General features: G+C 59.7%; 1 protein-coding gene across 1 annotated transcript; it reads left to right on the forward strand.

Moving 5' to 3' along the window:
- The first annotated feature begins 622 nt into the window (after positions 1 to 622).
- Positions 623 to 12,277, forward strand: LOC127587153 (mitochondrial import receptor subunit TOM40 homolog). The gene is made up of 10 exons (XM_052045347.1): positions 623 to 779; positions 822 to 1,055; positions 5,052 to 5,119; positions 7,458 to 7,550; positions 7,990 to 8,091; positions 8,864 to 8,969; positions 9,368 to 9,490; positions 10,568 to 10,644; positions 10,989 to 11,091; positions 11,757 to 12,277. Exons 1-10 carry the CDS (start codon positions 623 to 625, stop codon positions 11,894 to 11,896), a joined length of 1,203 nt encoding a protein of 400 aa, XP_051901307.1. The 3' UTR covers positions 11,897 to 12,277.
- The last annotated feature ends 253 nt before the right edge of the window (positions 12,278 to 12,530 follow it).

Genomic DNA, 12,530 nt, shown 5'->3' on the forward strand with positions numbered 1-12,530 from the left:
GCGGCGCTCCCTCCCCGCCGCCCCTCCCCAGCGGCGCTCCCTCCCCACCGGCGCTCCCTCCCCTCTTCTCTTTGCTGCCCGGATCTCTGGAACGGTCAGGGGCAGATTCCCAATGCAGCAGATCGTTTCATAGCGGAGAATGGTTTGCGGCAGGGACGGGAGCCACTTGTCCCGTCGGACCTGTACTAGCCCTCTGGGGGGGGGGGGATGCCATGTGCACTGCCCGCCCTGTGCCGACTTCCCTGTCGGTTAACGCCGTCCCCCCTGCATCTGCCAGCAATGCTGCAGCGCAAGGCCCTGGGTTGGAGCAGCCGTGCAGCCCGCAGCAGCCGTGCAGCCCGCAGCAGCCGTGCAGCCGAGCCGCCGGACCCGCCGACCTTCCGCCATTCATTCGCCACGCCTGCCGCTTGGCTCCTGACCTTCAGCAGCACATGGGTCCGCCGCGCAACCTACCTTGAAACGGGGCCCCCGGCCCGACGGCGGCGCGGCCAGCCAATGGGCGTCCGCGGCCGCGGGCGGCCACCCAATGGGAGCGGGTGGGCGGTGCAGCTCAGTTAGGGTGAGAGGGGGAAGCGCCGGCCAACCGAACCCCGCCCGGGGGATTGACACCCTAGTCCGACCAATGGGAGTGCGGCGCGCTGACGTCGGCGCGGGCGGGCGACCAATGGGAGGAGGGGAAGGCCGCGGCGCGGGGGCGGGAGGTCGGGGCCCAGGGTTTGGTTGCGCTGCGTGCCTGGCCTCGGCTCTCTGCCGGTCGGCCGCCGGGAGCGGCGGGCTTGGTTAGTCGCTGGTTAGTCGCTGGTTAGTCGGCGGTTAACTACCACCCGACCATGGGCAACGTGCTGGCGGCTGGCTCGCCCCTGCCCGGCGCCGGCTTCTCGGTGCCGCCGGGCTTCGCCGTGCCGCCGGTGCCGGGCCCCGAGCAGCAGCGGGCGCGGCGGCGGGGAGCGGGCCCGGGGCTGGGGCTGGGCCCGGCCCGGGGAGGGGCCCGGGCTCCGCCGGCGGCGGGCTCCCCAACCCCGGCACCTTCGAGGAGTGTCACCGCAAGTGCAAAGGTAAGGACGGTGCACAGGAGGATCCCAGCCTGGCCCGGAGCCCCCCCACTGACCCTGCCCCCTTCCCCCTCCCCCCTCCCCCTCCCCCTCCCCCCCTCCCCCTCCCCTCTCCCCCTCCCCTCTCCCCCTCCCCCCTTCCCCCTCCCCCCTTCCCCCTCCCCCTTCCCCTCCCCCCTCCCCCTCCCCCCTTCCCCCTCCCCCCTCCCCCCTCCCCTCTCCCCTCCCCTCTCCCCCTCCCCTCCCCCCTCTCCCCCTCTCCCCCTCTCCCCCTCTCCCCCTCTCCCCCCTCCCCTCTCCCCCCTCCCCTCCCCCTCCCCTCTCCCCCTCCCCCTCCCCCTCCCCCCCCCTCCCCCTCCCCCCCTCCCCCCCCCCCTCCCCCTCCCCCTCCCCCCTCCCCCTCCCCCCTTCCCCTCCCCCTCCCCCCTCCCCTCCCCCCCTCCCTCCCCCCCCTCCCCTCCCCTCCCCTCCCCCTCCCCCCTCTCCCTCCCCCCTCTCCCCTCCCCCCCTCTCCCCTCCCCCCCCTCCCCTCCCCCCCTCTCCCCTCCCCCCTCCCCCTCCCCCCTCTCCCCTCCCCCCTCTCCCCTCCCCCTCCCCTCCCCCCCTTCACCCATCCCCTCCCTTCCCCCCTCACCTCCCTCTCCCCCTCCCCCCAACATTTTCCCCTCTACCTACACTTCCTCCCCTTCCCCCACATTTCCTCCCCTGTTGCCACCATTTCCTCACCCTTCCCCCATTTCCTTCCCCCATTCCCTCCCCTCCTCCCCTTCCCCCACATTAATTCCCCCTTTAATGAAGCCCCTGTCACCACCTCATTTCCTCCCCTCTGCCCATGTTTCCTCCGCTCCCATCGCTTTGTTTCTGACCTTGATGGGGGGGGGTGGTTTCCTCCTGGCTGGGTCCTGGCCTCAGAATGAGGGGTCACCCATTCAGGGAAGGAGATGGGGGGAGATTTCTTCACACAGAAGGTCGGGGAATCCTCTACCCCTGGAGGTCTCAGTGTATCTGAGAGAGGTGTCGGGGTATTGAGAGAACGGAGGGATGTGGGGTTGGTGCAGGGGAATGGGGCTGAGGGGTTCGGCTGGTGTCGGTGGGAATGGGAGAGCAGGAATGAGGGGCCCAAAGGTCTCTTGTGGATTAAATGAGCACAATGGCGGATTATGCCGGAAGCTATCTCGTCGTGGGATCTTGCTGTGTGCGGAGAACTGTGGCCCAGACACAGAGAGCCCGTGGCGGTGACTCCATCGATGGAGTCTGGAGTTGTGTTCGGGGCTGGTGAGAGGGGTGGGGGATGAGAGAGGTTTCAGGGCTGGGATATATCCATATGATAAGGATGCATGCATAGAGGATTGGTTAATCCAAGGCAGAGAGCTGGGATGAATGGGTGTTTCTCTGGTTGGCAATCAGTGGTGAGCGGGGTGTCGCAGGGGTCAGTGCTGGGCCTGGAACTGTTCACGGTATACATTAACGATTTGGAAGAGGGGCCCGAGTGTGGCATATCTATGTTTGCTGATGACACTAAACTGAGTGGAGAAACAAATTGTGCAGAGGATGTGAAGAGTCTGCAGAAAGATATAGATAGGTTAAGTGAGTGGGCAAGGGTCTGGTAGATGGAGCACAATGATGGTAAATGTGAGGTCATCTACTTAGAAAGGAAAAATAGAAGATCAGATCATTATTTAAATGGTGAAAGATTGCAGCATGCTGTTGTGCAGAGGGAGCTGGGAGAGCCTGTGCCTGAATCGCAAAAGGTTGGTTTGCAGGTGCAACAGGTTATCAAGAAGGTAAATGGAAGTTGGCCTTCACTGCTGGAGGGATTGAATTTAAGAGCAGGGAGGTTATGCTGCAACTGTACAGGGTACTGGTGAGGCCACACCTGGAGTACTGCGTGCAGTTCTGGTCTCCTTACTTGAGGAAAGATATACTGGCTTTGGAGGTGGTGCAGAGGAGGTTCACCAGGTTGATTCCGGAGATGAGGGGGTCAGTCTATGAGGAGAGATTGAGTCGCCTGGGACTATACTCACTGGAATTCAGGGAGGAATGAGAGGGGATCTTATAGAAACACAAAATTATGAAAGGGATCGGTAAGATAGAGACAGGAAGGTTGTTTCCACTGGGAGGTGAGACTAGAACCAGGGGACATGGCCTCAAGATTCAAGGGAATAGACTTAGGACGGAAATGAGGAGGAACTGCTTTTCCCAGAGAGTGGTGAATCTGTGGAATTCTCTGTCCAGGGATACAGTAGAGGCTGCCTCATTCAAAATATTTAATGCACAGTTAGTTCAATTTTTGCATGGTGGGGAATTCGGGGTTGTGGGGAAAAGGCAGATAGGTGGAGCTGAGTCCAGGACCAGATCAGCCACAATCTTGTTGACTTGCGGAGCGGGCTCAACAGGCCAGATGCCCTCCTCCTGTCCCTATCTCACACTGGGGAGGGGGGGGGGCGTGGGGGAGCTCTGGCTGAGCAGCAAACAGATCCTTTCCTGGATTTACCTGGGATCTGCTGGCCCCGAGGGGCAGAATGGCCTTGTTCTGTTCACGGACGGGGCTTGTGAACAGGCTAGTGGCAGTGTGCATTCCTGTAGTGCCCAGCGCGTCCAGTGGCCAATGGGGTAACTGGGAGTTAACGCGAGGTGCTTCAGATGCATCCCCCCCCCCCCCCCCCCCCCCGCACTGTACCTACTGAGGGGTCAGTCTGCAAACTCCAGGCACGGCATTCCCAACCGTCCCTCCGAGAGGTTGGGGCCCAGGAGTCGTGGAGAGGAAAGGCACCGAGACAGGCCCGTTGGCCCACCCTGTCCGGTCTAGCTGTCCTGTACCTGACTGCACCGGTGTTGCGGCCTGGGTGTTGCAGTGCTCCCGGCTCGAGTGTTCAATCCACAGCCCTCACTAGGAACACCGAGAGGGGGGAGGAAGAAGGGAGCAAAATCCATCTGGGAATTCCCAGGGCAGGGGAACGCTGTGCTGAGGCAGGGGAGGAGTGCAGCAGAGTTCCTTCATTATATCAGCTGTACAACACCGGGGTACAGTACCGGTGGGGACGGGTCCGTCACTGTATAACACTGGGGTACGGTACCGGTGGGGACGGGTCCGTCACTGTATAACACCGGGGTACGGTACCGGTGGGGACGGGTCTGTCGCTGTATAACACCGGGGTACGGTACCGGTGGGGACGGGTCTGTCACTGTATAACATAACACCGGGGTACGGTACCGGTGGGGACGGGTCCGTCACTGTATAACACTGGGGTACGGTACGGTGGTGGGGACGGGCCTGTCATTGTATAACGGGGGTATAGTACCGGTGGGGACAAGTCTGTCACTGTATAACACTGGGGTATGGTACCGGTGGGGACGGGCCTGTCATTGTACAACAGCGGGGTAGAGTACCTGTGGGGACAGGTCCGTCACTGTATAACACCGGGGTACGGTACCGGTGGGGACGGGCCTGCCGCTGTATAACACTGGGGCACGGTACCGGTGGGGACTGGTCTGTCACTGTATAACACCAGAGGACAGTACCGTTGGGGACAGGTCCGTCATTGTGTAACACAGTCATGCAGTACTGGTGGGGACAGGTCTGTCTCTGTATAACACTGGTCTGGTTTCTGGACAATATTTGACCAGGGTTCTTTGGGAATACAGAGAGTTTGCGCTGGAGCGAGGTCCTGACAGAGTGTCAGAGCTTCTCATTACCGGGGCTGCCTGTACACTACATTGGTCAGGGTCCTGGGGTCTGGTACCCCACTGCCCCCATGCAGGGCTCCCTCCCCTCGGGTCGAGCTCCCACCCTATATCCCGGTGCTGGCGCAGACGGTACCAGGTAAACGCAGGCCATCCTTGTAATGAAGGTCTGGTTTGTGTACGGTTACGCAGTCTTCCCCCCCCCCAGAGTGTGGATGTGGTTCGTGCACAGTTATGCGTTCCCCCCGAGTGTGGATCTGGTTTGCGCACAGTTACGCGGTCCCTTCCACTGACCTCCTCCTCCTCCTCCTCCAGAACTGTTCCCGATCCAGATGGAGGGGGTGAAGCTCATCGTGAACAAGGGTCTGAGCAACCACTTCCAGGTGGGTCACGGCTGGGCGAGGGGCAGCCGGTCGCCGTCTGTCAGACTCGGGTGGGCCCGCGGCGCACGGGGCGATCCCACCTCTCGCTCCATGGCAGCTGCCCGACGGGCTGAGAACTTCCGCTCCCACCTTCCCGCTGTCGGTATGGCACTGCGGACAGGATCTGGCCACATGGCTGACGTAGAGGCATCTCTTGCTCAGTATTCCAGGATTGGCACCGAGGATCCCACTTGGCCTGTCCCACCCCCGGGATCAAGCTCACCTGTCCATCCCTCTCTTTCCAGCCACCCCACCCCCCCATGGCTTCCCACTATCCCACCCTCTTCCTGTAACCTTTGACACCCTTACAGATCAAGAACCTGTCAACCTCCGCTTTACGCACACCCAATGACTTGGCCTCCACTGCCGTCTGTGGCAACAAATCCCACAGATTCACTGCCCTCTGGCTGAAGAAATTCCTCCTTATGCCAGTTCTAAAGGGACGTCCTTTTATTCCGAGGCTCTGCCCTCGGATCCTGGACTCTCCCACTGATGAGAACATCCTCTCCACGTCCGCTTTATCCAGGCCTCTCAGTATCCGGGGGTTTCAATAAGATTCCCCCCTCATCCTTCTGAACTCCATCGAGGACAGGCCCAGAGACGTCATGCATTAACCCTTTCACCCCAGGATCATTCTCGTAAACCTCCTCTGGACCCTCCCCAGCGACAGCCCATCCTTCCTTAGATATGGGACCCAAAACTGCTCACAATACTCCAAATGTGGTCTGACCAACGCCGTATAAAGCCTCAGCATTACATCCTTGCATTTACATTCTAGTCCTCTTGAAATGAACGCTGACATTGTGTTTGCCTTCCTTACCACCGACTCCACCTGCAAGTTAACCTTTGGGGAATCCTGCACTAGGACTCCCAAGTCCCTTTGTACCTCTGATTTCTGAATTGTCTCCCAGTTTAGAAAATAGTCTGCGCCTTTATTCCTTCTACCAGAGTGCACGACCGTACACTTCCCTACGCTTCTATCTGCCACTTCTTTGTCCATTCTCCCAACCTGTCCAAGTCCTTCTGCAGACTCCCTGCTTTCTCAACACCACCTGCCCCTCCACCTGTCTTGGTATCATCCACAAACTTGGCCACAAAGCCATTAATTCCATCATCCAGATCATTAACATATAACGTGAAAAGTAGCGGACCCAACACCGACCCCTGCGAAACACCACCAGTCACCGCAGCCAACCAGAAAAGGCCCCTTTATTCCCACTCTTTGCCTCCTGCCAGTCAGCCCATCTACCCATGCTGGTACCTCTACTGTAATACCACAGGCTCCTATCTTGTTTAGCAGCCTCGTGTGGCACCTTGTCAAAGGCCTTCTGAAAACCCAAGTAAACAACATCCACCGACTCCCGTGTCTATCTTGCCTGTTGCTTCCTCACAGAATTCCAACAGATTTGTCAGGCAAGATCTCCTGTTAAGGAAACCATGCTGACTTCAGCCTATTTTATCATGAGCTTCCAAGTACCCGAAACCTCATGCTTAATAATGGACCCTAACATCTTACCCTAAGTCAGGCTAACCGGCCTGTAATATCCTGTTCTTTGCCTCCCTCCCTTAATGAGTGGAGTGACATTTGCAATTTTCCAGTCCTCTGGAACCATTCCTGACTCCAGTGATTCTTGAAAGGTCACCACTAATGCCTCCACAATCTCTTCAGCGACCTCCTTCAGAGCCCTGGGGTGTAGACCATCCGGTCCAGGTGACTTATCCACCTTCAGACCTTCCAGCTTCCCATTTTGCTCCCCCCCCCCCACAATCTGGGAATATCCTGATGGGTCCCACTTCCATTTCAGGCGGTGCTCCCACCTCACCGCCCCTCCCACTGTGACACATGCCCCCGCAGATGTGGAATCTGCAATGGTGTGGCCCGGTGGCCCAGCGGGTAGAGCAGCTGTCTCCCGTCCCGGAGACCCGGGTTCGATCCCCACCTCGCTGCTGTCTGTGTGGAGTTTGCACGTTCTCCCCGTCACCCCGTGGGTTTCCCGCCGAGGGCTCCAGTTCCCTCCCACATCCTGGGGTCTGTGGGTTAATCGGCCGCTGTGAATTGCCCCCTGGTGTGTGTTGGGGGGGAGCGCGGTGGAATCTGGGGGGGTTGGTGGGGACATGGGGGGAGTGGAACTGGATCGGTGTGAATGGGTGGGTGAGGGTCGGCACGGACGGTGGGCCGAAGGGCCTGTTACTGTACAGTGTGCCCCTGTCAGAGAAGGGGCTTGCGCTGGATCTCGCTCTGCCGTCACTGACGTGTTGTTACCTCACTAAGTACATCTCTTTCCCCACCACCCCACAGGTCAATCACACCGTCTCTCTCAGCACAACAGCAGAATCCAGCTATCATTTTGGGGCCACGTACGTCGGCACCAAGCAGATCAGTCCAACCGAGGTGAGAGTCTCGGCTGCTCTGCTGTGGGGAGCACCAAGGGATGGTCGCAGGGAGGGGGATCCCCCAGCACACTCAGCACCACGTGTGTGGTGTGTCCTGTCCAGGCAGGGGGTGTGGAGAGGGGCTGACAGGTCCCGGGAGCGGGTTACAGGCTGGGGTCTGATCCAGGGGTTTGGGGGGTTTATATATAGAATAACAGGTCCCCTGGAGTGGGTTACAGGCTGGGGTCTGATCCAGGGGTTCGGGGGTTTATATATAGAATAACAGGTCCCGGGAGTGGTTACAGGCTGGGGTTTGATCCAGGGTTCAGGGGGTTTATATTTAGAATAACAGGTCCCCAGGAGTGGGTTACAGGCTGGGATCTGATCCAGGGGTTCTGGGGGTTTATATGTGAGTTGCATGCTGGGATCTCCTGAGCCATGCTGCTGCTGTGTTGCAGGCGTTTCCAGTGTTGGTCGGGGATATGGACAACACGGGCAGCCTGAACGCGCAGGTTATTCACCAGATAACGAACAGAGTCCGCTCCAAAATGGTGCTTCAGGTGAGTGAATGAGCCGGCGTTCCAGCTGTTGGGAATTTCGGGAGGTGGAGTACACCCGCCTCGCTCTGTGTCCACGCTTGGCGCCTGCCCCCATTTTGTGCCGCGTGACATTTTGTTTACACCGAATCCTCGGCCAGTGTCTCACCTTATCCAGAACACACTCCACCCCTGTGGTGCCCACCGGTCCCGGAAATCCCCCCGTGTACCCGCGGACACCCCGTGCTCCCTCTCCAGGGACACACGGGCACGGATGTAACCCCGGAGGAAGTGCATACAGTCGGCTCAGGCAGAACCCGCTGCCCGGACCCAGGAATGCCCACCTCGTCCATCCAACCAGGAAATCCCCGAACGACCCACCTCCCTCTGCACCAGGGGACCAACAATCAGGACCCTGGGCCTGAAGGGTGACCAGAACTTCCCTGAAATCCTCAAACGAGCTGCAACCTCTCACATTCCTCATAAATATTAAACACAGGCTCCTGTGCTAAATATTAAACACAGGCTCCTGTGCTGGTGTAGAGGGAGCTTCACCCTGTGTCTGACCCCGGGAGTGTGTGATGGGACGGTGTAGAGGGAGCTTCACCCTGTGTCTGACCCCGGGAGTGTGTGATGGGACGGTGCGGAGGGAGCTTCACCCTGTGTCTGACCCCGGGAGTGTGTGACGGGACGGTACAGAGGGAGCTTCACCCTGTGTCTGACCTCGGGAGTGTGTGATGGGACGATGCAGAGGGAGCCTCACTCTGTGTCTGACCCCGTGACTTGTCCTCCACAGACGCAACAGTCGAAGTTCATTAACTGGCAGGTGGACTCGGAGTATCGGGGCGAGGATTACACAGCGACGCTGACCCTGGGGAACCCCGACATTCTCCTGGGTTCAGGTGAGTCACAAACCGCACTTGTAAATCTTCCCCTGAACCATCCCATCCACAGTCAGTCCATCGACAAGTTGAACGACCCGTCCCCACCGGTACCGTACCCCGGTGCTGTACAGCGACAGACCCGTCCCCACCGGTACCGTACCCCGGTGCTGTACAGCGACAGACCCGTCCCCACCGGTACCGTACCCCGGTGCTGTACAGCGACAGACCCGTCCCCACCGGTACCGTACCCCGGTGCTGTACAGCGACAGACCCGTCCCCACCGGTACCGTACCCCAGTGCTGTACAGCGACAGACCCGTCCCCACCGGTACCGTACCCCGGTGCTGTACAGCGACAGACCCGTCCCCAGTACATGTACGTGTTGTGTATGTTCACCGAGCGGTGATCTCCCTGCAGGTATCATCGTGGCGCACTTCCTGCAGAGTGTAACCCCTCGCCTTGCCCTTGGGGGTGAGCTGGTCTATCACCGTCGACCGGGAGAGGAAGGGGCAGTGATGTCAGTGGCCGGTCGCTACACGGGTGAGTCTCCTGTCCCTCTATGTACCCCCTGCTCTGGTTCACAGCAGTTTGTTGTCACGTACCACAGGGTGCAGTGAAATTGCTCTGAGATGTGTTTTGTGGCAGCAAGACAGTGCAAAGATATAGAATTACAATAAATAACTAAATAGTGCAAAAAAAGCAAGTAACGAGGGGTGTTCATGGTTCAGGGACCATTCAGAGATCTGACAGCGGAGGGGAAGAAGCTGTTCCTGAATTGTTGAGTGTGGGTCTTCAGGCTCCTGTACCTCCTCCCCGATGACAGTAACGAGAAGAGGGCATGTCCCAGGTGGTGAGGGACCTCAGTGATGGATGCCGCCTTCTTGAGGCGCCGCCTCTTGAAGATGTCCTGGATGGTGGGGAGGGTTGTGCCCGCGATGGAGCCGGCTGAGTCTACAACCCTCTGCAGCCTTTTGTGATCCTGCACATTGGAGCCTCCACACCAGGCGGTGATGCAACCACTCAGAACGCTCTCTGCCGTACATCTGGAGAAATTTGCAAGAGCCTTTTGAATCTCCTCAAACTCCTAATGAAGTAGAGCTGCTGGCATGCTGCCTTTGTGATTGCATCCATGTGTTTGGCCCAGGATAGATCCTCGGAGATGCTGACCCCAGGAAGCTGTTCACCCTTTCCACTGCTGACCCTCAGTGAGGACTGTGTGTGTTCTCGTGAAGTCCGCAATCAATTCCTTGGTCTTGCTGACGTTGAGCGCCGAGTGATGCAAATATTGTAGTGCAATCTCAAGTGACTCGTTGGAATCTTCTCCCACAGAGACTGACTGTATTCGGATCCAGGAGAGGAGCTGGGGTCCTGAGGAGAGGGGCTGTGAACGGGGCAGCGGGCTGTCCAGGCTCACTGGGTGAAGGTTGTCCTGGCCAGAACTTCCTGCAGCAGCCAGCAGGTGGTGGTGTTGCTCCGAGGCTGGGTCAGGCTGCCAGAGAGGAAGAGATGGTTCCACCGGGGGGGGGTCACAGAGACAGGGAGGGGTGGAGGGGTGGGGGCCAGAGGGGGTAATCATTAAACCTGTGTGACCAGCATCGCTCTGCCTCACTCCCACAGGCAGTAACTGGATCGGGACACTGACCCTCAGTCCGGCGGGCGGACACGCCACATATTACCACAAAGCTAACGATCAGGTAAACGTGGCCCAGGGGTGGGGAGGGGCGGCGAGGAGGGAGCGCCGCGCTGTTTCTAGGTGAGACGCTGACCTGAGGCCGCGATCCGGAGACAGAGTGGTGGGGGTGAGTTCTCCCCGGGGTCCTCACCCCTCACCCCACCATCAACCCGCAGTGACCTCACGGGTCTGAGTGACACTCTGTGGGATCTCTCTGTGTCCTCGCCTGCGGACATCTCTGTTCTCCCTGCGCCGACTGCTCCTCCTCCGGCTGTCGGGGGACCCTGCCTTGGGGTCTGCTCGTGCAGCGATGTTGGGAATGTGGGATGACCATGGTTAACCCCAGATCACTGTGTCCCCCCCCAGTTACAGGTAGGCGTGGAGCTGGAGGCCAGTTTACGCATGCAGGACACCAGCGTCACCTTCGGATACCAGTTGGACCTGCCCAAGGCCAACCTACTGTTTAAAGGTGGGTGCTCGATGTACTTGGGGGGGGCGGGGGGAGAGAGAGGGTTGGACCGGGAGACAGAGACAGGGGTGGGGGGATGTTTCTGACGGTGTGGAACTGTGTTGCCTCAGGACTCAATTGTCCTTTGTGCGATTCTAGGGAGGGTGTTGAAATCTGAGCTCGCCTGTCTGAGGGAGGTGTGGGCGGATCGATCCCCAATCATCCCCACCCATTCCTGGGGAAACGATCCCCACTCGTCCCCCCGTTCCTGGGGAAAACGATCCCAACATCCTGTCTTTCCTCGAGACCACAATTTTACGTCCCCTCAACATCCTCTGCCCCCGTTCCCCCACCCGTCCTGTAGATCCGGCGGGAACTTGGGATTTGCTGTCAAAAGGAGGGAACCTTCCCCGTGTTTAAACGTCTGTAAACAGAGTCACGTCAATTAGCCGATTTAACGAGCGCACGTCTCCGGCGTCTCTCCGAACGTGAAGGCTCCCGAGGAGCGGGAGCTGTGAAACTCCCGACCGACGCTGCGGCAGGGTCTGGTGATAAGGGCAGGCTTATTCCCCAGGCGCGATGCAGTGAGTGGAGGATGGCAGAGCACGGCTGGGGGTGGGGACCTGGCGGGCTGGAGCACACTTAAACCTTGTTCACCACCTCCCCCACCAACTCTGTCTCCGCAGGCTCCTTGGACAGTAACTGGGTGGTGGGAGCGACCCTGGAAAAGAAGCTGGTGCCCTTGCCTCTGACCTTGGCGCTGGGAGCCTTCCTCAACCACAGGAAGAACAAGTTCCAGTGTGGCTTCGGGCTGACGATCGGCTAGTCGCAGGCGGTGCGGAGACCCCCCCCCCACCCCTGCCGCTCACAGACGAGGACGAGAAGGACGGACGTTTTTATATTTTACTGGAATGTACAGAGACCTTGTTGTCGAGAGTCCCGCCTTCGGTGGTCCAGGGCGGGGGACTGCAGGGAGGGGGCTGGGGCAGTGCAATCTCCCCCTCCTCCCCTGGTGACGGGGCTGGGATTGTGTCCAGTGTGGGGGGGGGGGGGGGTGGCGGTGTGGGGAGAGACCGGCTCCACCTTCACATGGCATGCGTTACATCTGGGGTGGTCCCTGAGTCCGAACAGTCAGACCCCACCCCTCTCTCTCTCCCCTCCCCTCCCACCCCCCCCTCTCTCTCCCCTCCCTCCCTCTTTCTCTCCCCTCCCCTCCCTCTCTCTTCTCTCTACCTCCCCCCCCCATCCCTCCCCCCTCTCTCCCCCAGTGCCCGTGTGGGGCATACGCCTCGGAGTAGGAGTCATCATTATCCTTCGGACCCTCGGGTGGGAGGGGAGGGTGGGGCCGGTGTATCCCGAGCTGGGCCGGTGTATCCCGAGCTGGGCCGGTGCTGTGGGACTGGGGGGGGGGGGGGGGGGGTGGTGGGTGTGGGTGGGTGTCTCTCTTCCCACACCCAGCA

Source organism: Pristis pectinata, chromosome 39, assembly GCF_009764475.1.
Source record: "Pristis pectinata isolate sPriPec2 chromosome 39, sPriPec2.1.pri, whole genome shotgun sequence".
In the NCBI taxonomy this organism is placed as follows: Eukaryota; Metazoa; Chordata; class Chondrichthyes; order Rhinopristiformes; family Pristidae; genus Pristis; species Pristis pectinata.